The sequence below is a fragment of the Calypte anna genome, chromosome 5A (genome assembly GCF_003957555.1).
Source record: "Calypte anna isolate BGI_N300 chromosome 5A, bCalAnn1_v1.p, whole genome shotgun sequence".
In the NCBI taxonomy this organism is placed as follows: domain Eukaryota; kingdom Metazoa; phylum Chordata; class Aves; order Apodiformes; family Trochilidae; genus Calypte; species Calypte anna.
Window position 1 is genome coordinate 14,177,571 of NC_044251.1, and position 26,339 is coordinate 14,203,909.

The 26,339-nt window shown below is 38.9% G+C and overlaps 1 protein-coding gene across 7 annotated transcripts in view; it reads right to left on the reverse strand.

Moving 5' to 3' along the window:
• The window catches only part of STXBP6 (syntaxin binding protein 6), a 103,655-nt gene that overhangs the window by 65,607 nt on the left and 11,709 nt on the right, over positions 1 to 26,339 (reverse strand). For 6 of the 7 annotated variants that reach the window (XM_030452625.1, XM_030452624.1, XM_030452629.1 and 3 more), the window contains exon 2: positions 484 to 669. In XM_030452625.1, coding sequence (XP_030308485.1) covers positions 484 to 637 — 154 coding nt within the window. In that variant the 5' untranslated portion in view covers positions 638 to 669. Of the gene's footprint in view, positions 1 to 483; positions 670 to 1,969; positions 2,045 to 26,339 lie in introns of those variants that run through there. The other variant, XM_030452628.1, reaches the window with a different exon arrangement.

The window sequence follows — 26,339 nt, forward strand, 5'->3', positions numbered from 1 at the left end:
TGTTCAGTAAACTGAAAATATTCTGGCTGAAACTTGCATAAATAAGTGCCCAATGAGCTGGTAACATACAGAGGCAAATATGAAATGGAAAATATACTGCTTAAAAATTAAAATAAATTAAAAATCAGGGCATTAAAATGAAATACAATGCAAAATTTATCCCTCCAAGAGAGATCTTAACCTCAAGGAGCAAAGACTGTTACCAAATATTCTCATGCTCATGCTCAGCAGCTATGCTGTGAAAGAATGTCTGATTTTTTTTTTTAAACAATGAAATCACCTGTTCAATATTTTATATGGTATAAATATTAACAGCCTTGAGTGTGTGGTGGTTTCTCAAGATTAAAGATATAAGCACTATAATTCTCTGGGCACATCATTAAGATTTCAGTCACCCACCTCCTTATGGATACAGATAACATCTAATCAATTAATAAATTATAAATCTAAACAGAGAACTGAATGTCAAATCATTAATCTTACCTGACAGGCAGATGTATGTTAAATATTCACCCTGACCTCCAGTAGCCAGGAAAGGAATCTTTTTTTTTGTTCTTCTCTTCACTTGGACAGCTCCCAGCATCCTTTCATCGTGTGGGGCAAAAATTTCTTTGCTGATTGCAGATTTGGCATTCATTGTAGATCACAGATAGGGCAGACTGAGGTTCTCTAAAAATAAAATCATAAATAAAAAATGTTAGAAACCCCTAAGTTATGTGATAGTCCAGTTAACTTACAAGGGCACAATCAGCTCTGACCTTCAAGTAAAGTTTTCAATGATTCAAAGAATTCAGAAGATAATTTCACACAGAGGCAGTTTCAAAGTATTGTAAGAGTCTTCACTGAAGTTGTCCTCCACACTTCTAAATTCTCTTAAACTAGCTTGGGGTTTTTTGAGGAGAAGCTGCCCACACTAGCACTTCAGAGGGACACCCTTTAACTTCATGCTGCATCCAAGTTTTAACCATTCCCTCTCTGGTAACTGAAGGGGAATTCATCTGTGACACAGAAAGGAAAACATGGCAAGGGCTCATGGAAGGAACTCTGTGGTTGAGTTGCACATTGTCCCCTCTGACTGTGGCTGTGCTGGCAGAAAAGGTGTGCTCACAGGAGATAGAGAAAGCTTCAAGCTGGGTAAGGCTGTTCCTTCAGGAGCACTGCTCTTGATGCCAGGGCTTGATTAAGAAGCTCCTGCACCTCTCGCAGTTTTAGCACCTCATCCCCTTAATTCCTCTGTAATTAACAACTGGGCAGCTGGTCAGTCCATACAGAAATCACTGAGAGTTAAAGCAGACAAAACCACAACTCCTAAGTAATTTTAACTCAATGCATTTCATCAGTAAACAGCATCAACTTGAGAGGCATTTGGAAAGAAAAGAAAATGCAGAGAAAAGGGAGGAAATGGATGGAAGCTGCTTATTCAGGCATATCCAGGAAAAGAAAGGTCTGAGCACAGCTTGCAGTGGAGCCTAAGGGAGAGAGAACTCAGGGTATTAACAGGCTCTTCAGGGAAACAGCACCAGAGAACAAAACCAACCAAGCAAACAAAAAATAAAGAGAGAGAGAAAACAGAAAAAGAAAGGAAAAGAACAAAAAAAAAAGCTTTTGCATTCATGGGAGTGTGAGAAACCACAATTCACCAAATCAAATTCACCACCTATTTATCTCGGGATGCAAAGAGAATCCTCTGCCAAAATAATCTGTAATAGTATACAGCAGTTAGCCAGTATAGAGGTATGCAAATTATACCTAGTTTCTAGTTTCAGAATTAAGTATTGATTTACAAAAGTCAGTTGCAATCAAACAATGACCCCATATTAAAAAAAAAATAATCAAAATCAATTTCAAAAGGACAAAACGTGCAGCTCCTGAAAATACACTATTTGCCAACTCCTGCCGTGTAAATTACCTATCTTTTAGCAAAAAATGTATCAACATGAAAAAAGGAATTAAAATAATAAGTTTATACCTGCTAGTTACTCAGAGAAGGTTGTTTTCATCTTGTTATTATATCAATTTTCTCCTTTTCTGTGTTATCAAAATACTTACAGTATATCCTATACCAGCAGGTAAGCTGTGGGCACATTATGACTACTGGCTTGGTTTGGTGGGTTGGTTTTGTTTGTTTTTGTTTTTTCCTGGGAGGTTGGTTTTCTGTCAGTTCTGTTGTTTGGTATTTTTTTCAAAGTCAAGGCCACTATAAATGAGTATGATTTATTCACATAGACCTTCCTCTGACTGACATAAAGATTGTTAATCTTTGCAGAAGCAACTTAAGTCTCAGATCTTCACATGATTTAGAATTTCAGTAAAGAGTTAACTTGAAAAATCACACGTATGCTGTTAGAAAAATATACTTGAGTTACATCCAACTCAAAAACTGCTCTCCAGTTTGCAATTACCTATTACTGTTAACTCTGCAACTGAGGTGTTCAATGTTCTCAGATGTTTTCCTGTAGTGTAACAAGGCAACCAGGTGCCACTAATTGCCAGGGAGCGAGCATGAGCTTGTGTTAAGCCCACCTGTGCCCAATTAGGGTGGGCCCCCACTGCGCATGAGCAGGACCAGGGGGCCAATAAAAGGCACAGGTGGGCTTGACACAAGCTCATGCTCACTCCCTGGCAATTAGTGGTGCCTGGTTGCCTCGTTACACTACATTTTCCTGAGGTTCACACACAAACACTTTGTTTGAGTATGGCTTCAAAACCAGACAGTGATGTAAAGGCTTCCTGTATTTAGATAGGATATAAATTTCCCTTAACAATACTTCAATGTAGTAGAAAATGTTACTGGCTTATTGCTTCAAAATTCTCGTATAGTATTTCAAAATTTACTTTAAGGATATTACAAACAATAGGTTCACTGTATACAGCTGCTTTTGGTAAGACTCTGCTGAACAGGATGTAAACCAAACAAAAAGAGACATTACCCAAATCTTATTTTAAAGATTTCCCAAATCCTTTTGCCTCTTAAGTGCACTACAACTTACAGCATGGAACTAGAATGACTGCCACATACACAACAAATGAAAAATACAAAATGTAGGAGGCTTAAATTAACATCTCTATGTGTCATGTCTGTATCTCCAATTCAAGTACTTTTATACATATACAACATACAAATCCACCTTTAAATAAAGCCTAGCTCAATACAAGACAAATTAAATATCCTGTTTCAGTAGAGACCCCAGAAGACACGACAGAGAAAAATCAAACACTGCCTTTACTGCTGCATGCTGTTATCTGACTTAATATTTGCAATTAAGTCAGTTTTCTTACATCCACCAGAAACTGTACACAGAGCAGACATGAAACGCTGTAACAAGAACCTCTGACTAAAGCACGCAACTCAGTGCCTAGAAGGTTGTGATCCTTCTGTTCCCAGTACTTGGATTTCCTCAGCCTCAGGTGCCAGAATTAAGCAATTAATCTGACTGTAGTATACTTGATATTACTGATGAATCTAATGTGGAAACTGACACGCTCAGAAACCCCAGAAGCCTGTTTATTTAAAACTGAAAGAGACTCCCTGTGCCTGTGTGCAAAGAGACTTCTGAGACTGAGCTGTCAGGAGTCTGAGTGGAGTTGTTTCTCATAGATCAAAGAAAAATCAGCATCTGGGTTTAAATAAGCAAGATTTCTATCTATGGAAACTGAACTTGATGACCCTTATGGGTTCTTTTCAACTTGAGATACTCCAATTCCATGAAAAGCAAGGGCTATATTAAAGTATAACATTCCAGCATTCTTTTTCAAAGCAGGGGTAATATAATCTTTTTATTAGTGTTACTAAAAATATCAAAACTTTGCTCAGGGAACATGAATAAGTTTTATTTTTTTTTCCTATTCTCCAAAAAAAACCACCTCTTTTCACCTAATAAAAAATGCTGGGCATCATGCAAAACTTCATGTAGTACATGCAGATTTCTTTACACAGTAATGTTTGTTCTTGGCACAATTTCCTGGATAAATTCAAACCCCCAGCAGTTTCCATTTATGGTCCATGTGGATTCACTCACTTCAGATAGCAAACAGCTTCCTCCACGCTGGAATATAAAATACCATAAAAGTGGAAACTTTTACTGTAGCATGTCTGAGCACTCTGAGACAGTGCATTACTGTTCCTAACAGTTACCCTTCTGTGGCAAGAGAGATCTAAACAATTGATTAAAAGTAAGAGTCTCCATAGAGAGCCCACATTTCCTGCCTCAAGCAGCAGTTTTCTCCCATGTGCTTAATTCTGCTCAAATGATTACAACCATGCTTGTAACTGAATGGAGAAAATTCCATCTTCCTCCCATATTTTTCCACTCCAGTCACGACAGTGTTATGGGAGATGATGTCAGCAGTTACATCCCTAGCACTCCAAAGAAACGCCCAAGAGAAAATTCCTGTGAGATTTGAATTACTGCCTGCAATGCACTGCTTGTTTGCACCTCCTCAAATCTTTCTCTGCTGCAATTTTCCATGATATTTCTGTCACAAAAAATTCCCCTTGGAACAGCTGACCATTCCTCCACATGTGCGTGTGAGAGGACAGGGATTAGAGGTAATCCCTACAATAAAATTAAAATAAACCCAAGACACTTATGTTGATACCTTCAACGATCCCACACTTTCTAGTAACAAAAAAACGTGGGACAGTTTTCTGGTCAGCCAAAATATCAAGCTGGTTTTGGGCAGGCAGACAGCAAATGGCCGACTTCTCTTTACACGTAGATGTAAAGAGACCATGCAAGGACCATGCAAGTAAGTTGTGGGGTAAAAAGGAGATTTACAGTGTCTTCCTTGAGGTACTGGTACATAGATGGAATTGGGAAAACTAATCCTCAGCATGCAGAATATAAATAGTACTAAATTACCAAGGAGAAAAGTAACAAGAAGAAAGACAACACAGAGCAAGTAATGTTTTCCAATAAAAGAAAAAATGTTCAGTATGTTAAGTCTCTCTGTTTTCAAGGATCTTTAGTCTAATCACAAACAGGGATGGGCTCACAGCACAGGCTAACCACTGAAATGCTGCCTGCAGTGTGAAAGTCTTGTGGTAATTGCCTGGTATTTACTTGCTGGAAGTGTTGAGACTACATGTCTGATCTAATATTACCATTTATCAGAATTTTGTATTTGTTGCCATCTCAAGCAATTAGCTAGCACAACTTTGGAGAAGCAGAAAATCATTGCTAAACCAAGGCAAATGTATAAATCCCCAAAAAGCAAATATGAGAACATACAATTTCTAGAGTTGTTCTGTAATAGACTTATGAAGCTTTATGCTGCCCTAGAAGCTAACATCCAAGTGTAACAATCTCTGCAAACAAGGATAACATGAGTAGATCAACCTTACTTAAAACAGTTGAGGCAAAAATCTTCAAAAGGCTTGGACATAACTGGAAGATAGGAAAACTTTGTCATCATTCTGTTTGCAAAATCTAACTTTGCTTGAGAGATTTTCATTGAAGTTGTTATAATAGCAGCAGCTACTGTCCAGAGGCCAGATAAAATATCCTACAAAATATCACATCCTTCTAGCACAAGTTGACAACATTGCTAAGCATTTCCTGGGGGTGGGGCAGAAAATCTCTCTTGGGACTTATTTGTAGAGGCAGTCATATTCCAATTCACTTTTTCAAATGACTGGCTCATTTGAATTAAATATTAATTCTAAAATATGAAAATTATTATAATGGAAATATACCTGTGGCAACTTAAAATAGAAATGAGAAATATGGTTTCATTTACATCTATAATTACAAGGTAAGCTGTCAATCCAGCTGAACTGGACATAAGCAGACTTCAAAGAGCAGTGGCTCCTAAAACAGACTCAAGTCTTTTGTGATAAAGCGACTTTTTTTTTAAGTGGAGCCCACAGAGGCTTTGCACTATAACCCACCTGATCCAAGACTAATGTTTGGCAGAATGTACTGTAAGAAATTAAAACCTTCTTAACATTGTTTTTAATCAAGCTGTGGTCTGGTTACAGGGATTTAATAATGTTCTGGCATTGTTTAAAGCAGCCTGGTTGGAACGATTCAATGAATTTCTCAGAGACTCTAAGAATCAGCAAAAGGATTGGGAAAGGATATACTGGCAACCACACTTTGTGGCCTGAGAACATGTGATGGGTTTAGTCACGAAATAGAAAGGAAGAGGGGCAAAGCACACAGCAGTAATACATTCAAGTCAGACAGAGGCAGTTAAGTACCTAAGTACTAATGTAAGAGTATGTGTTTCTTAGAAAGCGATCAAAAAATGGGTTGCAGAAAGTTTGTACCATGCAGTGTCTCCATTTGGCATACCATAGCACAATCCTTTTTAAAAAAAATTAAGTTCACCTAGAAATTTTGTTTACCTTCCTCCATCAGCCCCCAAAACACCCAAACTCTACTTACAATGACAGATTAACAGGGACATCACAGAAATCCCACAAGTGGGTGAATGAGAACCAGTCCCTCTGCCATGCAGAAGGCTGAGCAGCTGTTTCCATTCCTGCACTTGGCTCTAGTAAAAGTGCACTGCTGCTGAGAGGGTGAGAGGCACAGACAGCATGATGGTAACCAATACTTTCTCAAACCAGATGGGAGCAAAACAAGATCACTTGATTCTCAAGACTGAGCCCCCAGACTCTCCCCAAGAAGTACATAAAGTTAAACAGGAGGTGGTACAAGAAGGCACACAAGAGGCATACTGATAGATGGTTATAGTATATTGCAGGTAAAACAATTTTTTCTTGTTCTGACAAGAAAGCAGCAATTCCAGATCTGGCAGCTCATGTCCTAGTAAACAGTAAGGCAGCTTCCAGCTAAACTCTGCTCACAAGAGCATGTCAATTCTGAAGGGCAATCTAGAACTTCAAGCTGGAAAAGTTTAACACAAATAGAAGAGATGTAACATTTCTGTACTGTAATTCTGTGTGTGAACAGCTTTCAGAGAGTAGACTAAACAGATATGAAGGAAAAATTGCTGCTTTTGCTTCCTTAGCATTCTGGATCAAGAAAATACCAATAAGAAATTACAAAATACTAATACAGGAGTCATGGACATTTCTTTCTTTAAGCATTTTCTTAACAGTCAAAAGCAGCAGTGTTCCCTAAACATGCCTCCTCCCAGATGCTGTATGGACACACGGGTGTGCTTCTGGGAGATGGATGCCCCAGAGAGCGAAAGGCACCTTAGTAGAAGGTGGTAAAATTCTTTTAGGGGCTTCTCTGAGTGAAGAGAAACAGATGGGAACACACTTGGAGAGAGAGGTTCTCATCAGAAGAGTCTTGACATCTGAAAGTCATTATTGTTTGAGAATGTATTAATTTGAAAATAAGGATGGACAACACCACATTAAGTAGCACCATCCAAATGACCCAGAGAAGAGCTCATGGAACAAAACCTGTGAAGAGTTCAAGGAGAATCTGGACAATGGTAAACCTGCAAGGAGCAGGGAGTTGGACTCTGTGATCCTTCTGGGTCCTTTTAACTCAAGATATTCTACAATACTTTATACACCTTACAGAGTGAAAACTTCTGCTTATATGGCTGCTGCCATATGTGGATCTTTTTCAAGTAGTGAGCAAAAGACAAGTGCTTCAGTTTAACATCTATCATGCTCTTCAATCATTTTTCTGAAAAAACCCAAAACATTTGATGTTCAAGTAACTGATTAGTCCCACTTAATAGTGGCCTTTTGTACTTACTAACTTCAGTCTATTTCTCCAATACTGTATTTAAAATTCCAACCCTGTCCCTCAGCACACGCAAGTCTGTAGAGATTGACATGCACCAAAACTCAGGATGTACATTTTGTTTCATCACTTTACTCAGCTGAAATTGTTTGAGACCTAACACATAATACCTTCGCTCATTCAATTAGAACTAGAGAGATACCAACTCTGAACACACTTCAATAAAACTTTGTGTTCCTACATCTTATGGTACTTCCATATAACCTCATTTTCTTAGTGCACTCATGACTAATATCACAAGACAGTTATCAAAGGCACCATTAAAGCTGAGATATTATCCACCAGTTCCATCTTAATCATATGGCCCAATACTTTATCACAGAAACAAATTCTGGTTTATTTGTGTTTTTTGGTGTTGGTTTTCTTGGGAGTTTTTTGTTTGCTCTTTTTTAGGGGGGGAAGGGGTGTTGTATGTGTTATTTTGGTTTGGGGTTCTCTCTCTGTTCCACTGTTCAATATTTTGGCAAAGAAAAATAACAAAAAGTGAAGTTAAAGAATTCTGGTGAGAAGCAGCAGCCCACATTCCTCAGGGAATAAAGAACTGGTTTGAAAGACTGCAGTTTGGAGCATGCAGTTTCTTCCAGCACTTTGTGTTGCTTCACATTTAATTTATGCCCACCTCATGCACTTGTGTTGGGAGAAATGACTGATATTCCACTTTTCTTCCTTATGATAGCACAAATGCTTATGCAGTAGTGCAATGAACTATGCAAGAGAGTTAATCCAGGTTTAATCCAGTTTAAAAGAAGAAAAACAGTGATTAGTTTTGTTTTAATCAGCTCAGCTTCCTGACTCTGCTCACTCCACAGATGTGTGCCAGCACATGGAAAGGAAGAGCAGGGGTAAGATTAGGTCTGTCTTAGGCACCAGGAGCATTAGTTCACAAGGATCATGAAACTGGAGTTAAAAGACAGAACCTGAAGTGGTCATCAAGTAGTGAAACTGGCTGACTGAAAAGATGGCATGGAGGCAATCAAGATAAATTTTTTCAAAACCAGAACTTGTAATGTAGAACCAAACTGAATAAAAAAGAAACTGTAAAAAACTGTAAAAAAGAGAAGTCCACATGAGGCTTCCTCACTAAGAGCAAACATGTTAAGACAGGAGCAAATTTCTTGATATACTGACTTTGTTATTTTTTAAAGAGAGGCATAGCAAAAAGACAGGCTGGAAGTTAGGCTCTGTTATCATGTAGTGGCATTTCTGCACTAAATGACACCTAGATGTATACAAGGATATACAGAATGTTATGCATTGCTATTATTGCAGTATGTCCTATATAACTAGAACACACTAAGTCACAGCAGCTACTCTGGCAAGGCATCTCGGAGGAACCTGATTTTGCCTTATTAGCATGAACAATCACAGATAATGCATAAGGACAAAGTCTGCAAATACTAAGGTCTGATCACTGAAAAAACCCCAACATTTAAAATGGATCATAATTCAAGTTGCCAGACATAAGGTTTTACTACAGTAGTAGTTGAAGGTGTTTTTAAGAAAAAAACCACAAAACTGCTTCAGCTAAGAGCTAGTACATCTTACTCTTGCCACTGACTTACTCCTACTAGTATACCTCACTAAGCTCTTAAAACATTTTCCAAATCCTCACAGCTCCATTTCCATTCCACCTCACATAACTCGCACTGGTAAAACTACAAATTTCTGCACAGTAGTCATCTGTTAAACAGAACATTCCAAAAGAGAAGCAGGGAACAAACCCAGGTCTTTCACACTGAAGATTCCCAATTTTCTGAACTGCTCCTTTAATGCTGTGGAAGAATACAGAAGGAGACTAATACAATGATAAAATGGGATAAGATATAACATCAACGGATCAAAATATTCTCATTCATCCATCCAAGATGTATCAACTTTCTCCAGTAACTATATTTTTCAAACACTCCAAACATCTGAGCAAAATCACCTACTAGAAAAATGCTTAAGTCTTTTAAGAATGGAAAATATCAGCTGCTGGGGGTATCAGAATCTCTAAAAGCAGAGACACCTTCTATAAAGTATTAGACCAATGCCTTATTTGGGGGAAAACAAGAACCGTGTAAAAAAAGGGTTAAGCCATTTCTTGGTAGTGTCCTGACATTTTCTAGTAGGTAACTAAATACAGTTTTCTTTCTGGCAAATAACACAAGTTGGACTTATTCCTGATAGGCTGCATACTGCTTCCTAGGAATTGTAAAATGGGTGATCCCAATAAAACTTGCATAACCACAAGAAGTCCTGCAATTTGAAGGTACAAACAAAAAAAAAAAAAACCAAACTGGACTGCTCCAGTGTCTTGTTCAAGGGATGTTGTCATCTCACAAATTATTAAAAATGCCTTCCATGGCTTTTATTCCCCCACTATGTACAACTGCTTAACTCTGCACTCCTGACAGTTCAGGAAATGTCTGTGTACAGGTACACACCACCTTCTTTCAGAAAGAGTAATTTGCCATTTTCAGACAGCAGTGGCTGCAAAGTAGAGAACTTCACTGAGGGTCATCATCCTCACTCTGCAACTTCCCAGTAAAAAAGTTAATCCATTGTTTCAAGGCTATTGACTTCAAATGGATTCTACGCAAAAAGGTCTCTTTTGTGCAGGGAAAGAAGTGTCCTTGCTTTCTATCCAAGTACAAGAACATGAAAATATTTTTTCCCCTCCCTCTACCTCACCCCCAGGCTAAGAAAATGCAAAGAGGTACAATTTTCCCATCTGAGTGCAATCCTGCTCAAAGCCAGGAAAAGGCAGCTTCTCCTAAGGACTCCAGCAAAACACACCACCTGCAAAAGATGCCAGGAAAGACAGTTCAGCTTCTCTGGCAATGGATATTAAATAGGGTTGTGGAAGAAGGTGGCACCATCTCTAACTAGGTTTACAATATCTGAAAGAATACCTGGAAAAACAGCTGTTCCCTCTCCAACACTAAACTGAATTTATAAAATGCCAAACCTAGACTTTGAGAGCGTAAGAATTATTTCTTTTTATAAACTTGCTGTGTCTAAGGAAAGCCAAGCTATGGCTTCAAGTCTCTTACTGCAGAAGAACAGGAGCTAGAGAAGGCCAAGCCTCCACAGAAATGGAGTGTGATTAGGATGCTGTGAAATCCAGGCTTGGGCTTCACCAGCCTGGGCAACCGCTATGCTGCTGGCTGGCTAGACAAGGGGATGACACAAAGACAGGAGAAGCAGCTCAGTGATGAGACTTTTGTGCCCCAGTGGTCTTGCCAATTACAAAAAGAATTTGATCATGCTTTACAAGTCTTTGGATAAGCCTCCTTCCTCAATTTCTACACAGCTCTCTCTAAGAAATAATAATGTAAATAAAAAAAACTTTCATTTTTCAAACTCTCAACAAAAATCAGATGCTAAAGAGAAAATAAGACCATGTCCAGCCCTATGATTAGAGGCTGGAGTGCAGGATTTGCATATCATTGCTCATTGCTTGGTGAGACTGCTGCACAGAGAATCTATATGTGGGAATACATGCATGAGAACCAGGATTACAGACCATGGTAACAAAAGATCTTGGGAAACGCCTGGGATCCAGCAGTTGAGTTATAAAGCAGATTATTTTAAGGGGCTGGATCAGTTTCCATATATATCAAATTCAGAGATTTTATAAAATGTTAGAAAGGAAAGCTCCCGTGCCATGTAATTATGCTAGCCCACCTGCAGATATTTCTGCCAAAAAAAGTTGCTGTTTTCACCTTATGAACTACAGCACCAAATCTGGAGAACAGAGTTACTGTCTAGCAAGGACATGCTGTATTTCAAAACCCACTATATCTCCTACAAAAGTTAGAAAGAATGAAGTACTGAATCACCTCAATTTCTACTTGAAATACATTGTTCTTCAACTAGATAAATAAGCTTCACAAATAAAACCTCAGAAAAAGCAAGAGGAAAGAACAGCTTCATTTTCAACAACCATTTTCTGTCTAGGAGTGCTATAACTGCTTTTCATCTAGTTTGTGTTTAAAATCTGATTTTCTTTGAAACATTTCTCTACTACCTTTGGCAGCCACTCAAAGTTTTTTCCTCAATGATGTTATTTACCCATACACAAACCTAGGCCAATACTGAACTGGAAACTACAAGCTGTTCCTCACAACTCTTGCTATATTCTTCCTTCTCTCTCACTGCATTCAGATTCTTACTTTTCCTAGTATATAAAGTTTGTGCAGGTCCCTTCCAATTCATTTAATGAGGAAGAAAAGGAAAACTCTCTTGGAAGAGAATTCCTAGTACCGTAAAGGCTCAAAAGTAGAAGGATGTGTGCAAGTATAAAAAAAAAAGTTATACTGACTTAACATATTTTAATATTTTAAATTTTTAATATTTAATATGTTAATGTTTTATCTTCAATATTTTAACTTAATATATTTTTAATATTTTTTTTCTGGTGATCTCACTGCATTGAGACCAGCATAGTTTCCAAACCTATGACTCATTCCAATCCCAGCAAACTAAAAAGGCGGGAGAGCCAGATGTTTTGTTTATGATTAATTAATTTCTTCAGCATGTCTTGCTCATAAAAAAGATCAGGCTTCACTTTGTATGCAAAAAATAAAGCATTACAGTCATCCTCCTGCCTTACTGTTTCTGAAACACTTCTATGTTAAACTGAAATGGCATGGATGCTTCCAATGCTTGAACAAATTATTTAGGAAAAAGAAAACACAATCTTGCCACTAAAATTTGATTTCCCAATTATGACCTGTAAAAAATATGTAACTTCTCAATATTCAAATTTCTGGTCTAAAAGTTTACTTCTGTGGATCTCACGCAGCACGAAATATTATTATTTCTTTCTTAAGACATGAAAATAAGCTAAGGCCCAAGTACAGTTTACTAACAGATAATGAAATCGACAGAAATAACTTTCAGCATTGCTCAGTTTGATATTAAACCTCAAAACAGCAGAGTGCTTTGATTTAAGAAGTTCTGTTACTTCACTAATTTTTTAAGTCATTCCTACCACACACCTGATTATCGGTGGAGTTACACTCACCACTACACAACGTTTGTCTCTTCTCCCTGTGAATAACATGTTTATTTTTCTCTACCCCTAAAATGCACAGAATCCCACTTAATTAACCCATTCAACGTAGATAAATTTACTTACATTGCACACCTGTGTTCTCCTCCCCTACCATCTGTCATCACCGTATCCTCCTCTGCACATGGCTCATTGTTTTCTACCATTAATACTTCCTCCTTCCTATCCGGTTTCTGTTGTAACACTACTCTAAGGTGCATCTAATTTGCATGACGGTAAAGAAAACTTAGAACTCCAAAACATTAATGGAAACTAAGTATCCATACTTCAGTGAAATCCATGGGACTGGAAACCAGCTGCAAACATTTCACTGTGTTTGCACACCTCACTTCCAATTGTTTTATTTATGCTTAAATATCATTTATTTCACTTGCATTTAAGGGGATATCTGGTTTTCATTCAACATCCTAGATACTGCTTAATATTGGAGAAGGAAGATCTTTCTCACAGCTTTCAATCCAAATGCAAGAAGAGAAATGCATCTATGCAGCTGAAATGTTAACAACCTGAAAAAAGCCTATGGCAAATACCCAACAAATGTGTGTCTCTACTCATCTGAGCTACAGATGTAGCCCAAGCTAAGAATAATGACCCTCAGAAACAGCTGGAACTTGAGCTGTTTAGATATGAGTTTAGTACCACGGTATGATGCATGTTACCAGTTCCTTAGCAACCTCTATGCTTATTTCAATATAAAAAAACCCCACAAACAACAACTAAAAAAACCCACAACACCCCAATAATCACTTTCTACTGATCTTCTACTTTTCAACAAAGCAAGTAATATTTAACTGCTAAACTAAGGTCTGTTAAAGGCATTGCCAACTACTTGACAAAGAACACAAAAGCACAGATATAAAAGCCTAGAGGTGAGCTATATCCTACCAAGTTCAATACACAAACTTGTCCATCAGCTGTCATTGTCACATAGCCAGAGAACTGCTGGGTTTAAAGTGATTTTGTCACACTCCCATTGCATTCTTCCCGGTAAATCTCAGGCTAATCGAGTTTCAGAGCTATGTACAGCAATACTGGAATCATCCCACTTTTTGTCTGCCCTTTACCTTAAGGGAAATCAGCAAGTAAATTTATCCCAAATGGAACAGGTGGTTGTGGTGTAACAGAGAAAATACCCTCATAAACCCATTTACTTTACACAGCACCCATAGTAAGATAAAAGCACTAGTAACTTCAGATATTTACATACAGACTATAGCAAGAAACAGTCTAACTTTACTTAATATGGTGTAATACCTAAATTGTTACTGTAAACCATATGATCTGTAGCACAATTAGATTAACGAAGTTCTTCATGTACTAATTCTTACTTAGCATAAAGAAGAAAGAAAAGACAGATTGAAAAGGGAATAGTAAAAGTAATCTTCTTCAGCCAAGGTTTAAACATGGACTAAAATTGTGCAAGAAGACATTTGCAAACAAGTGATGACAAGCTGTTATTTCCACAACATTCAATCTGACCAAACCCCAAAATTGTACGTTGGAAGTAGAAATATTAAAATTGCTATTTTATTGCTATAGAAAAGAGATTTACAGTAAGCACGTCAAAGAAATAGCCAATTTTTTTAAAAGCTATGTTTCATGGTGTCAAAAAAGACTGCAAATACGTTCATGATCTTTCTGTGCTAGAAAATATCCTCAGTCCAGCATTCTGCACACCTGAGAACCACGAGTGCTTCTGCTATATTCTACTTTTTTATTGTAAACCCCTCTCATATTTAAATAGGCACTTTAAACTGTTTTATTAGGTATTTTAAATTAACTAAAACCTTGCATGGGCTTTGTCAGGACCCTGCCATGCCCTACTGGTCCCACCTAGTCCCACTCAGGGCTCCCCCCATGCTGCTTACAGCCTATGACACCCCATGTCAGACCCCCAAGGTCACCATCCCCTGCTCCAGTGATGCTGCAGCAGGGACAATTTCCAGCTCCAGAGTCTCCACAACTCATCCCTGTTTGGCTTTGGGCCCCATCAAGCTGGGCCCACCCATACCCCAGCCAAGTCCAGGCCTGTCCCTACAGCCCTGCCTGACAACTGCTCAGCTCTCCAGGCCTGATCCTGCCCTCCCCCTCCAGGGGAGCTGATGTCCTGGTCTGGCCTTGGCTTCTTCTCATCCTCAGGGAGGTGCCCACAGCTCCAGGACAGGGCTGCCCCTAGCCCTGGAGAGCCACTCCGGGTGCCCAGAGCCACCTAAGCAGGCTTAACCAACAAAAACAAGAGAAACAAAAGAGCAGCTCAAGACCATCAGCAACTATTTGCACAAGGAATATATCAACAACAGCTTGAGTACATGTACTAAGCAGCACGCAGGATCCAAAGTCTGCACTAACTCAAGCCTTTTGCTATTACAGTTGTTCCAAGTCTCACTGTGACAAGGAAAAGGAAAAAGCAAAGGGACTGAACAAACAAAATCGATTTTTGCTTCTTTCAGAACATTTTTAGTTATGGACTGCAAATCATGAGAGAGATGGCTGTAGAGAAGGTGCCAGTAAAGGACAGCCAACCTATGAGAGCAGGGAAGCAGAGGGAGGGAGATGGTTAGAAACACCAAACCACTACTTGCACACAGCAGTATCTCCAGCTCAGCAGCAGTAGCCAGCCTGAGATATTTTTTGAAGAAAAGGTAATTACTCAAGACTGCTCAGCAGTGGCAAGGAAGACAGCACATGAATTCTATACCACTGAGTCAAAACCTTTGTGCTTATTTCTAGTTAGGAAGGGCAGCAAGGACTCCAGATGGAGAATTTCAGAGGCAGGGCTGCAAAAGTTCTGCAGAAGGACAGCAGCAGCCTGATTTGACTTAGATTTGATCTAGAAAGGCTACACCACCTCCCTTAGTCACCATGCCTCCTGCAGGCAGCCCCAATGCCCAGAGCCCCAGTGACTAATGATGTTCTTCGAAACACTCACCAGCATCACTGGGCTATACTCTGCCCTTCTGACAAGCTCCGAGCCGAGTTTTAGTGGGAATGAAAAATAATGAGCAATTCTAATCTAATAAGAGCGTATTAAAAACTGGTTTGGTGACCTTGGCAAGAAATTCAAATTGGGAGGCAAAGGACTTGCCAAGACTTGCCAGTTCCTCCACTCTAAGCCAAGACAAGATAATAACTCTATCAACAGCACAATAGAGTGGTGTCAATAAAAATTACTTCTTCAAACACAACAATTCATGCATAACAGAAATAACTGCTCACACCAGAAATGGTCCTTATCAATGGTAATCAACATCTTGGGTGCATAAACCCATTTTAGTGAGAAAAACAGAGCAGGACAGAAGGGAGAATTATTCATTCAATGGTCTTGCTCCATGGCTCAACACAATTCCTTTTCCATTCATGTTAGCAATGGGCAGCCTTCTAAATGTCAGGGGAAATCTAGTCTGTAAACTTAAATTAAAAAGATAAGTAAATCCTTGAACCTATAAGGGTGTTTAAACAGAAAGAAGAAAAAAAGTTCAAACAGCTAATGTTGTTAATGTGTAAGTGAAGCACTGAGATTAACATTTAAAATCAGATTTTTGAGTGATCTGTGCAGGTGTTCAGAAAGAGTTAAAACTTTCACAGATTACAAGTAGGTGTTACTTGTAACACCTGGTAAGCATTGGCTACAAACTTTAATATTTTATGGAAGTCTACTTCTCAAATGCTGTGTATTTATAAAATAAGAGACTACAACTTCTCCCTGAACAGTTATGAGAAATGTTGAAGTCTTATGTCATAACAACCCAAGGTGAATTTCAAATGTTTCATTATTTCCCACAGGTTTTCTCCACTTTTGGTCAGTGGATGTAAGAAACAAAAAGAATAACTACCCATTGTAAACAAGCATTCTTAATTGCTTATTAATAAATCAGATTCTTCTCAGCCTTCTCTGTTGCATGAGATAATGTTTTGAGATCTGAAAGAGAAAACAGCAGTAAAACTAATAAACTAGCACTACTGCCAGGCAAACTAACAGCTTAAAATTTCTTTCATTCTGAAAGAAATTCAGTTCATATTGAAACTCAGAAAATAAGTCTGGAAAGTATTTCAGAAGCTCCACTCCCCCCTTGGAGACAGTTCCAGCACACATTTACAACTGGTATTCCTGTAAGATATTTTTAATGCCATCTCAAGGTAAGCTCCTTCCAGAGGTCATTTCTTCCTTCCAGGAGCTGAAACCAGGAAATGTCATTCCTAAATCAAACTAAACCAAAGAGAATTCCTCACTTTGTGCATATTAGATGGAAAAAAAGGGAACAAGCTATTCCTTGGCTTCTTTTAGTATTCTGTTAACCTACTTAGTACTGAAGTAATTCCTGCCATTCAGACCTCAGTTACTTCTACATAATAGTTCAAACTCACAAAACCCAACCAAGTTGTCAGCTTACAAGCAGTGCACAGGCATCTTAAAAAGTAATATTAAAACTAGGAACCTGGCACTTTAAAACCAGAAACTACTGTCCACGTGTCAATGTAAAATTAGTTTGAACAGCATTAAAAGAAATACAAACCTCAGTCTTCTAAACCCACACTTAAATCCTAAAAAAATTAAGAGCTTTCTAGTTAGTACTTGATAATCATGTCATCTAGCACCTGACAGACCAAAACACTCGACATCTCTCCTTCCAAACGACAGCCATTTATACTCATTATATGCATACACAGAGAATACAGCTCATGTCTGACAGATACATGTCCTGTTTGCATCATGCTTCATTACCTCAGGCTGCCAAGCATGCCTTTATTACATCATATTCTGTATTACACACCAGGCTAGTGCCCATACTTGTGACACATCAGCATGAGGGGACTGCAGTGCTTATGCAGAGGGAAAGGCATGCAGCAGACTCCCAGGTCACAAGGATCCCTGCTGGAAGAGCTCAGCACTTCAGCAGCAAGCAGGAGATGGCACACTGTGCAAACTATAAATGCTGATGCTGACATGTGTTACAAAACAGACTCCTGAAGAGATCCCACAAACCAATCAAAAGCATTGCAAGAGAATTAATGCAACCCACGAGAAATCAAATAAAATGCTTGTCTATGTGAAAGTGGATTAAAAAATTGTCATTGATAAATGATGATGCTGACGTGTTATAAGACAGACTCCTGAAGAGATCCCACAAACCAATCAAAAGCAGTGCAAGAGAATTAATGCAACCCACAAGAAATCAAATAAAATTCTTATGTGTCTATGTGAAAGTGGATTATAAAATTGTCATTTATACTGAAGCTGATTTTTTCACTAAACTGAAAGTACATAATGAGGTCATCAAATATCCAAAAGGAGAAGGAGACCAGAGACATGGTCAGAAGAATCATATTCATAAAGAGTAGTCAGGTGAAGCATTAAGATTAAGCGCGTGACTCTCCCATGACAGTCAAAACCAAATGGAAAAGTTAAGATTTCAACCCCTATTAGATTTTCCTGATGTTTACTAAATTCCTCAAACAAAAATAATGCGAGTTCCTACAGTTACAAAGTTTCTGCTCTGTAGCAAGAAAGCTTAAGACAGAAGCAGGGAATGGTTTTCCTTCTTTTTCAAAGTTAGCCTTAGACTGCACAGAATTTCTGGGATGATGAAACAGGCTTACTTAGCACACTGCCTAAAGGGAAAGAGCCATGTAACATTTCATTTAGCTTCCTTTCACCTTCTTTGGAATTACTGATTTAATTACCTTAAAAAACAGCACAGGAAATTAAAAAGCATTCTTAACTTGTACTAAAAAGCATGGTGCCAGTTATCACCTTCTATCACAATCACAGAAAAGCATATGAAAGCACATCTTCTTTAGGCTAAAGAAGCAAAAGATATAATAAGAAAGAAAAATGGAAAGGTCAATCTTAATTAAAAGTAATCAGTGGTAACTCTGTTCCAAGTAAATAAATGCCTGGAAACTGAAAATACACTGAAAGAAACACTAGATTTGGCAATCACCTTCATTAGTGGTATCTTTCTGCAGACCAACATAAGTTTTCCCCATTTTTCTTCTGTGACAGCATTTCCACATATGATGACAGGTGGTTATATGGTTCGATTCCAGTATACCCACACTATTAAACAAACAAGGAAAAAAAAAAAAAAGGAAAATAGGGAAGATCTGTACACAAACATCAAATTTTCAAGCTGTTTTCACTTGGGCCATGGTGGTATCCATAGAGGAAGACTCCCTTTCTCCTCCTGTGATATTTCATAATGGTCTTTCTTCGATGACCCTCATAAACTTGTTCTGCTAAGCTGGAAATGACCAAGGAGCATTCCTGTGGCCACTGGTGGAAAATGGTAGTCAAATGAACTTTCTTGTTACTCTGAAATTAGGATATGGAAAACAATGCAGAAGAGAGGATCATTTCTGTTTCCAGAAGGTGATGTGTAACATCTGCACTACCAATGAAGTCCAGAGTAGCTCATAGAAATAATCTGCATTAATCAACAAACATTGGCATTATGCATTCTTCAGTATGACAGCAATGCTGCTCTTTTAAAATTTAAACAATAATGAGCTCAAATCCCACAGTGCTGATGCCTACTACTGATAGATTAAAACATCTGCTTGCAATGAAGTGTTCAGTTGCCTTAAGACACTGCAGCCTTACAGAACAATTTCCTAGCTCTCACTGTTGTACATGCAATAGAAGATCTCAAAAATCTACCACCTCCACCTCATAAATGGGGAAAAAAAAATAAAAAAAATCATATGACAGACATTACCAATATATTTATAATTCTTTCTGGTGACTGCCAGGGACTCTCTCTCTTAGATGTTACTGCAACATTTTCTCTATTATGCAGTTTAAGAAAAAAGTTTGTCTCCATGCTAAATCAGCACCAACATCCTTTAACATTATTCTGACACTCCACACACAAAGAAAATACTGGGTTTTTTCACCAGAGCACTGCAATCTGTTCAACTACCTCTACTCCAACTCGGTTAAGCTGGATCTCCTGTCCCTACTGTTTGGATGCACTTTTGAGGAATGCCATAAGCAATTCAAAGCCCCAAATAACATTCCATAGCTTGAATATACAGAAAAGCTAATGGTGTTAGCTAATACAGGAAACTAAATTATTTCTCAAATTCCCCAACTGATGGATCTTCAGTATGTAAAGTTTTTTTGTGTTACTGTCTTGGGGATTTTTCTGTGTGTGTGGTTTTGTTTTTCAGGGTTTTTTGGTGGTTTTTTTTTTTTTGGCTTTTTTTTTTTTTTATGAAGGGGGTGGAGGAAGCACTGTGCAGGTGCAGGAAGAAAATGCCATAACCTTGGAACATTACCTACTCCAACCCACACAAATCTGCATTTATTGACTTTCTGAGTGTGCTTTGTAAAGGAGGAAAATAACAGAAAAGTGACCAACTTGCAATTCTTACATAACTTCCAAAAAAATGCTTGAAATCACCAGTTCTTGGAACCTCTTTCTTCCAGTTCAAATATATTAGTAAACTTCTTTTTTGAGCACTTCTTTAGGGGCTTTTACATCAACATTGAACAGCTTGCTTGAAAACAACAGGTTATTCCCATTACTGCTGCCATCCTCAGTGACAATGAAATCAGATTAAGGTCACCTTCCCTTCATCCTCGTATTAGTCAACACTCCAAATAGACAAAGAGTGGACTTCAGCCCTACTCCCTGGCTATACCATTGCTTTGCCAGCAGACTGCAGGAGATTTTCATGGAATGTTCTCAAACCCAGTCAACACAGCCTCAGAAACTCTTACAAGAAGTTTGTCTGCTTCTCTCCTCCGCTGCACTGCAAAGGTGATGCAAGCCATGCTTCACAGCCAGAATGAAAGAACAAGGTCCTTCAAACACTGCCAGGTTTTCTCTGCCTTTTGTTAGGACAACTCACCCTTCTCAGGATCTTATTTCCCAGTAGTCAAAAAGCCAGCTTGTACAGCTGTGGAAGTGCTTTCGGTAAACCAGCACATTTGGTGCTTTGTAACTTTACTTTGGCACCTGTGAGACTGCCTAAAATAAAGGGCAAATGTTTGCTGAGCATTCAGGTGTGTGCAGTATTCCTTCTAGCTTTTGCAAACATGTTAACTGCTTCAAGGTAAGTGACACCCACAAAGTCCCAGCTACAAAGCCCTGAGGACTGCATACATGGAAACTCAAATCACTACTCCCTTGTAGCTGTCACACGTTCCTGCCCTTCTAATCTAAAAGCAGGTAGCCTTGTTAAATAAACTATGTGTATATATATATCAGATTCAAGATCAAACCCAAATGTTAGCAGTCCTTAAGCTGTCTTTGCTGCTGAACAACAGATTTACTGCTCTGGTGCTTTTTCACAACTGCAATAAGAACAATTCAGGTCTAATATTTGCTCATGCACAGCTCCAGAGCTGCCTTCACCAGCCAGACAATTCTCTACTCTGATCATTTTTGAAAGGAAAGAGAATTGGCTTAAGTTGATGTTTTAGAGCCCTGTTAAGATACAGTGGGAAGGGAAGAGAGCTGTGAGAATGTATGCTGAAGTTAAAAAAGAAAGTATTTTTAACCAAATTTTAATCAACTAGAAACTTGTCCTGGAATTGTTAAAATCTTATTCAGATTACTGTTATTGATATACCTTTGTGATGAGTACTCTTCACTGCAATGTGCATGGTATTCCCCATCTTTCTAAACATAAAGATTTCATACATTCTTGCTGGTAGCTTAACATTTTTTCCTTCCTTTAAAGTCTTCTCCGTTTAACATTAAACATTCACACCAATCATAAACATAACCTGAGCAGGCATCCTGCTGCAACTTGTCTTTTAACCACTTGCAGTTTGGTGGAAATTTGATAAAGGGAAGGAACAGGAGATAAAAGCAAAGCAAGACATATACATGACAGCAGGAAAAGAAGAAAGCTGAGAAGGAAAGGAGTGCTGTTACTTTTCATACTAAAACAAGCCTGCAACAGGGACAGGGTAGACTTAAGAGAGAAGAAGAAAACCCATAAATGTCACACATTCAATGGAGAGCCAGGATCCTGTTCTGTACACAAGTATCTTTAAAGTTAATGATGTTCTGTGCTCATTATGTTCAACAACTGCAGAAATACCAGAGAGATCTTCAGGACAGGCAGTTCAAGCTGCAAAGATAATTGTTTATATTTAGCAACTCCTCCAGAAGCCCTCCCAATATGCAAGGAAGATTCAGCCATACACTTTTTAACAGACATCAGCAATAATATAATACATTAAACACTATATAAACAAAAGACAGAAACAAAGAAATCCAAGCAAACAAAAAAATACCCATACCTCACCAAGATAAGGCAGACTCAATCGATTTCTGAGATGTTTGCGGTACAAACAGTATTTGCATTCCTTCTCTGGTATGATCAGCTACTTTGTTACCAGAGCTCTAATTTTGAGACTTGAAGAGGGAAAGTTCTATTCTTTAAAACAGACTCGGCTTAAGGAACTTGGTTCCATTTTCATCAACATTGAAATGAACCTCAGATCAAAGCAGGACCCTCATTCCAAGCCATAGCAAAAAAAGACCCATAAACTCAAAGGCTGAATTCAAGCCTTGGCAGCTATAAGAAGAATTAAAATGTTTTGGTTTGTTTTTGAATTACAATGTTTATGTTCAATGCAGATGTATATTATGTATTTGAGGAATGATGCTGAGACAAAGTATAAAGTATATCCAGCATAACAGGTACAGAGGGCACTGATGAATCACAGCACAAACATACAGACAAAGAAGTTTCAAAAAAAGAGAACAACTAAATATCATCCTTAAAAAGATCTGATCCACAGCGGGTACTCACATACATCTACACTTGCTTTCCTCTGGTTATTTTGAGCTACAGTAGCTGAATATGAACTTCAGATATTTTCATCAAGATTCCAGTAACAAGAAATGCTTTTTAAAAAAGTGGGATACCATCAAGGTTCTTAATCTTTATTATTTCTCTTTATATGTTAGAAAGGCTAAAAAAAAAAAAATAAAAAATAGGAGTTTAATGATTTTTCAAAGTTATTCTCCCAAAATGCTCTGGGAGAAACAAACCCTTAGGAGAAGCAAAACCAGCCAAACCAGAAACCCCTACATGTTACACTGTTTGCCTGAAGAGAGTAACAAGCATTTAATTTTTCAAAGAATACATCAGGGCTACAGGATCCATTACTATTTGAGAACCTTCTGTCTCTCCAAGAAAATTTCATACAGAAGTACTGAAAGATCAGAGAGGCAACTCTGGAAAAATCAGCATCTGTAACACAAGAGACGTGGGTGAAGGCACACATAATACAAATATTCTCACAACTTCTCAAAAGGCTTTAATTTCATTTTTACAAGGATACCAATTTGTCAAGAGATACATTATGAGAGCTGCTTCTAAATCCACAAGAAAGGTTCTGAAATTGAGAAGGGCAGAGTTAAGTGCATTTTGTGCTTTTCGCTATGATGTCAAGTGATGTTTCACTCTTTTTTCACATAGCAATCTTTTGTATGGCCATCTGCACAGCAAGTGAAAAAAGCAAGAGGTTTTTTATATAAGGATGTGGGTATAGCCCTAATAGCCAGATGCATACACTGAATTCTTGGCAATTCATTATTTTTAGTTGCTCACTCAGCTTGACAATTCTAGCATCATTTATATACTTGAGAGAGAGACTATTTGCTTACTGTAGGAAAGAACAATTTCACAGGAATCATAAAGAGAACTGAAGGAGTTCCATCTGCAATCAGGCAAGGATCTACTGTTAATAAACAGTATAATATCTATTATATACATATAAGAATAATTCAGTGCAAAGTAAAAAAAAACAATAATAATTCTATCAACACGACTGACCAATAAAGAAACTACAAGGATTTACATTATCAATCCAAAACTTAATAGTACTCAGACTACTTCCATTCTAAGGCCTTCTGAATACTGGTAATAAAATGAAGCCCTGCAAACAGACAATTGGTTTTATTCAGCTTCATACTCTATACAAGAGCAGATTTTTACTGATACCTGAAGTTTACACACCTAATGTTTATGTCCCACTTCTAAACTAATATCAAACATCAAACAACAAACCTGCATATTATGGATACACAAAGATACAACTTCATCTCTTAAAAAGCAGAGGTCTCAAATATAGGTAGATATCTAGTTATACATATACGGAATATAATAATTATGTTTCCTAAATATAACCCTTGATAAATGTTTCCAGCATTTTTAGTGTTCAAACTGTTATAGAACTTTGGAAAAACACCAACCAGAAGAAGAGACAGCCCCTCAATGTCCTGTATCTTGTTATACAGATAATCCTACACTGAAATCAATTGCTCCTTTTAATAAAAGATTAGAAGACAACAGACCTGGTTCTCTTGCCTTTGAACATACATCACTATAATTTTAAGCTTTATTACATACAGAATATTCTGTGCAGTATTAAGATATATATATATATATAAGGCTTGCCACCACCCTATTCCAAGTCAAACAACCACTACCCATCTGAAACTTGTCTTTTTCTTATTTTTAGTGACCATTCCTAATTTCTCCTTTCACTACTAGCATGGCATTGGCTTATTTTGCTCCACTATAGCATAAGGAGAGATCAGTCTATGGGACCGGATGGGATCCACCCAAGGGTGATGAGCGAGCTGGCAGAAGAGCTCGCCAAGCCTCTCTCTATCATCTACCAACAGTCCTGGCTCACGGGGGACTTCCCAGATGATTGGAAGTTGGCGAATGTCACGCCAATCCACAAAAAGGGCCAGAAAGAGGACCCAGGAAACTACAGGCCCGTCAGCCTGACCTCAGTGCCTGGCAGGGTCATGGAACAGATCATCCTCAGTGCAATCACACAGCACCTGCAGGATGGGCAAGGGATTAGACCCAGCCAGCACGGGTTTAGGAAGGGCAGGTCCTGTCTGACCAACCTGATCTCCTTTTATGATCAGGTGACCCGACTGGTGGATGAGGGGAAGGCTGTGGATGTGGTCTACCTGGACTTCAGCAAAGCCTTTGACACCGTCTCCCACAGCATCCTCCTGAAAAAGATGTCAGCCCACAGCTTGGACAGGAGCACCCTGTGCTGGATTAGGAACTGGCTGGAGGGCCAGGCCCAGAGAGTGATGCTGAACAGGGCTGCATCCAGTTGGCAGCTGGTCACTAGTGGTGTCCCCCAGGGATCAGTGTTGGGCCCAGTTCTGTTTAATATCTTCACTGATGATTTAGATGAAGGGATTGAGTCCATCATCAGCAAATTCGCAGACGACACTAAGCTGGGGGGGAGTGTGGATCAGCTGGAAGGCAGGAGGGCTCTGCAGAGGGACCTGGACAGACTGGAGAGTTGGGCTGATTCCAACGGGATGAGGTTCAACACGGCCAAGTGCCGGGTCCTGCACTTTGGACACAACAACCCCATGGGGAGCTCCAGGCTGGGGACAGAGTGGCTGAGAGCAGCCAGACAGAAAGGGACCTGGGAGTCTGGATTGACAGGAAGCTGAACATGAGCCAGCAGTGTGCCCAGGTGGCCAAGAAGGCCAATGGCATCCTGGCCTGTATCAGGAACAGCGTGGCCAGCAGGTCCAAGGAAGTGATTCTGCCCCTGTACTCAGCACTGGTGAGGCCACACCTCGAGTACTGTGTCCAGTTCTGGGCCCCTCAGTTCAGGAAGGATACTGAGGTCCTGGAGCAGGTCCAAAGGAGGGCAACCAGGCTGGTGAAGAGACTCGAGCCCAGACCCTATGAGGAGAGGCTGAGGGAGCTGGGGCTGTTCAGCCTAAAGAAGAGGCGGCTCAGGGGAGACCTCATCACTCTCTACAACTCCCTGAAAGGAGGTTGTAGCCAGGTGGGCGTTGGTCTCTTTTGCCAGACGACTTTCAACAAGACAAGAGGGCATGGTCTTAAGTTGTGCCAGGTGAAGTTTAGGTTAGATATTAGAAAGAATTTCTTTACGGAGAGGATGATCAGGCATTGGAATGGGCTGCCCAGGGAAGTAGTGGATTCTCCGTCCCTGGAGATATTTAAAAAGAGACTGGATGTGGCACTCAGTGCCATAGTCTAGCAACCTCAACGGTGGTTCAAGGGTTGGACTCAATGATCTCTGAGGTCCCTTCCAACCCAGCCAATTCTATGATTCTATGATTTAGTTACCTAATAGAATTCCAGGGCTATCCCCCCATTCAACTCCCAACTGTACCCACACTTTTTCCAGCTTTTTGTATGAAGATTTTCTGGAACAATCTATCCAGCTCTTCTAATTCAAGAGCATTTATTCCTAACAGCTATAATTTTCTCAACGTGTGTGAACTATTTCAAATCCTCCTGTCACAGTGTGTAACAACATAGCTGGAAAGACCCAGAACATACCCCAGAGTTACCCCTTATCATCACTAACTTCATTGTCCTAGTAGGCATCTGTCACTAGAATGACAGAAGAAACTTTGTGAAAGGGAAGAAAAATGAAAAGTTGAGATAAATGGAAGCTAGAAAAGAAATGCCACTTGTTACTGACCCCAAAAGATACTTTGTTTTCAACAAAAGCTGGAAAAGACTGATTATTTTGATAAGGAAATAAGAAAATTAAGAAAGGT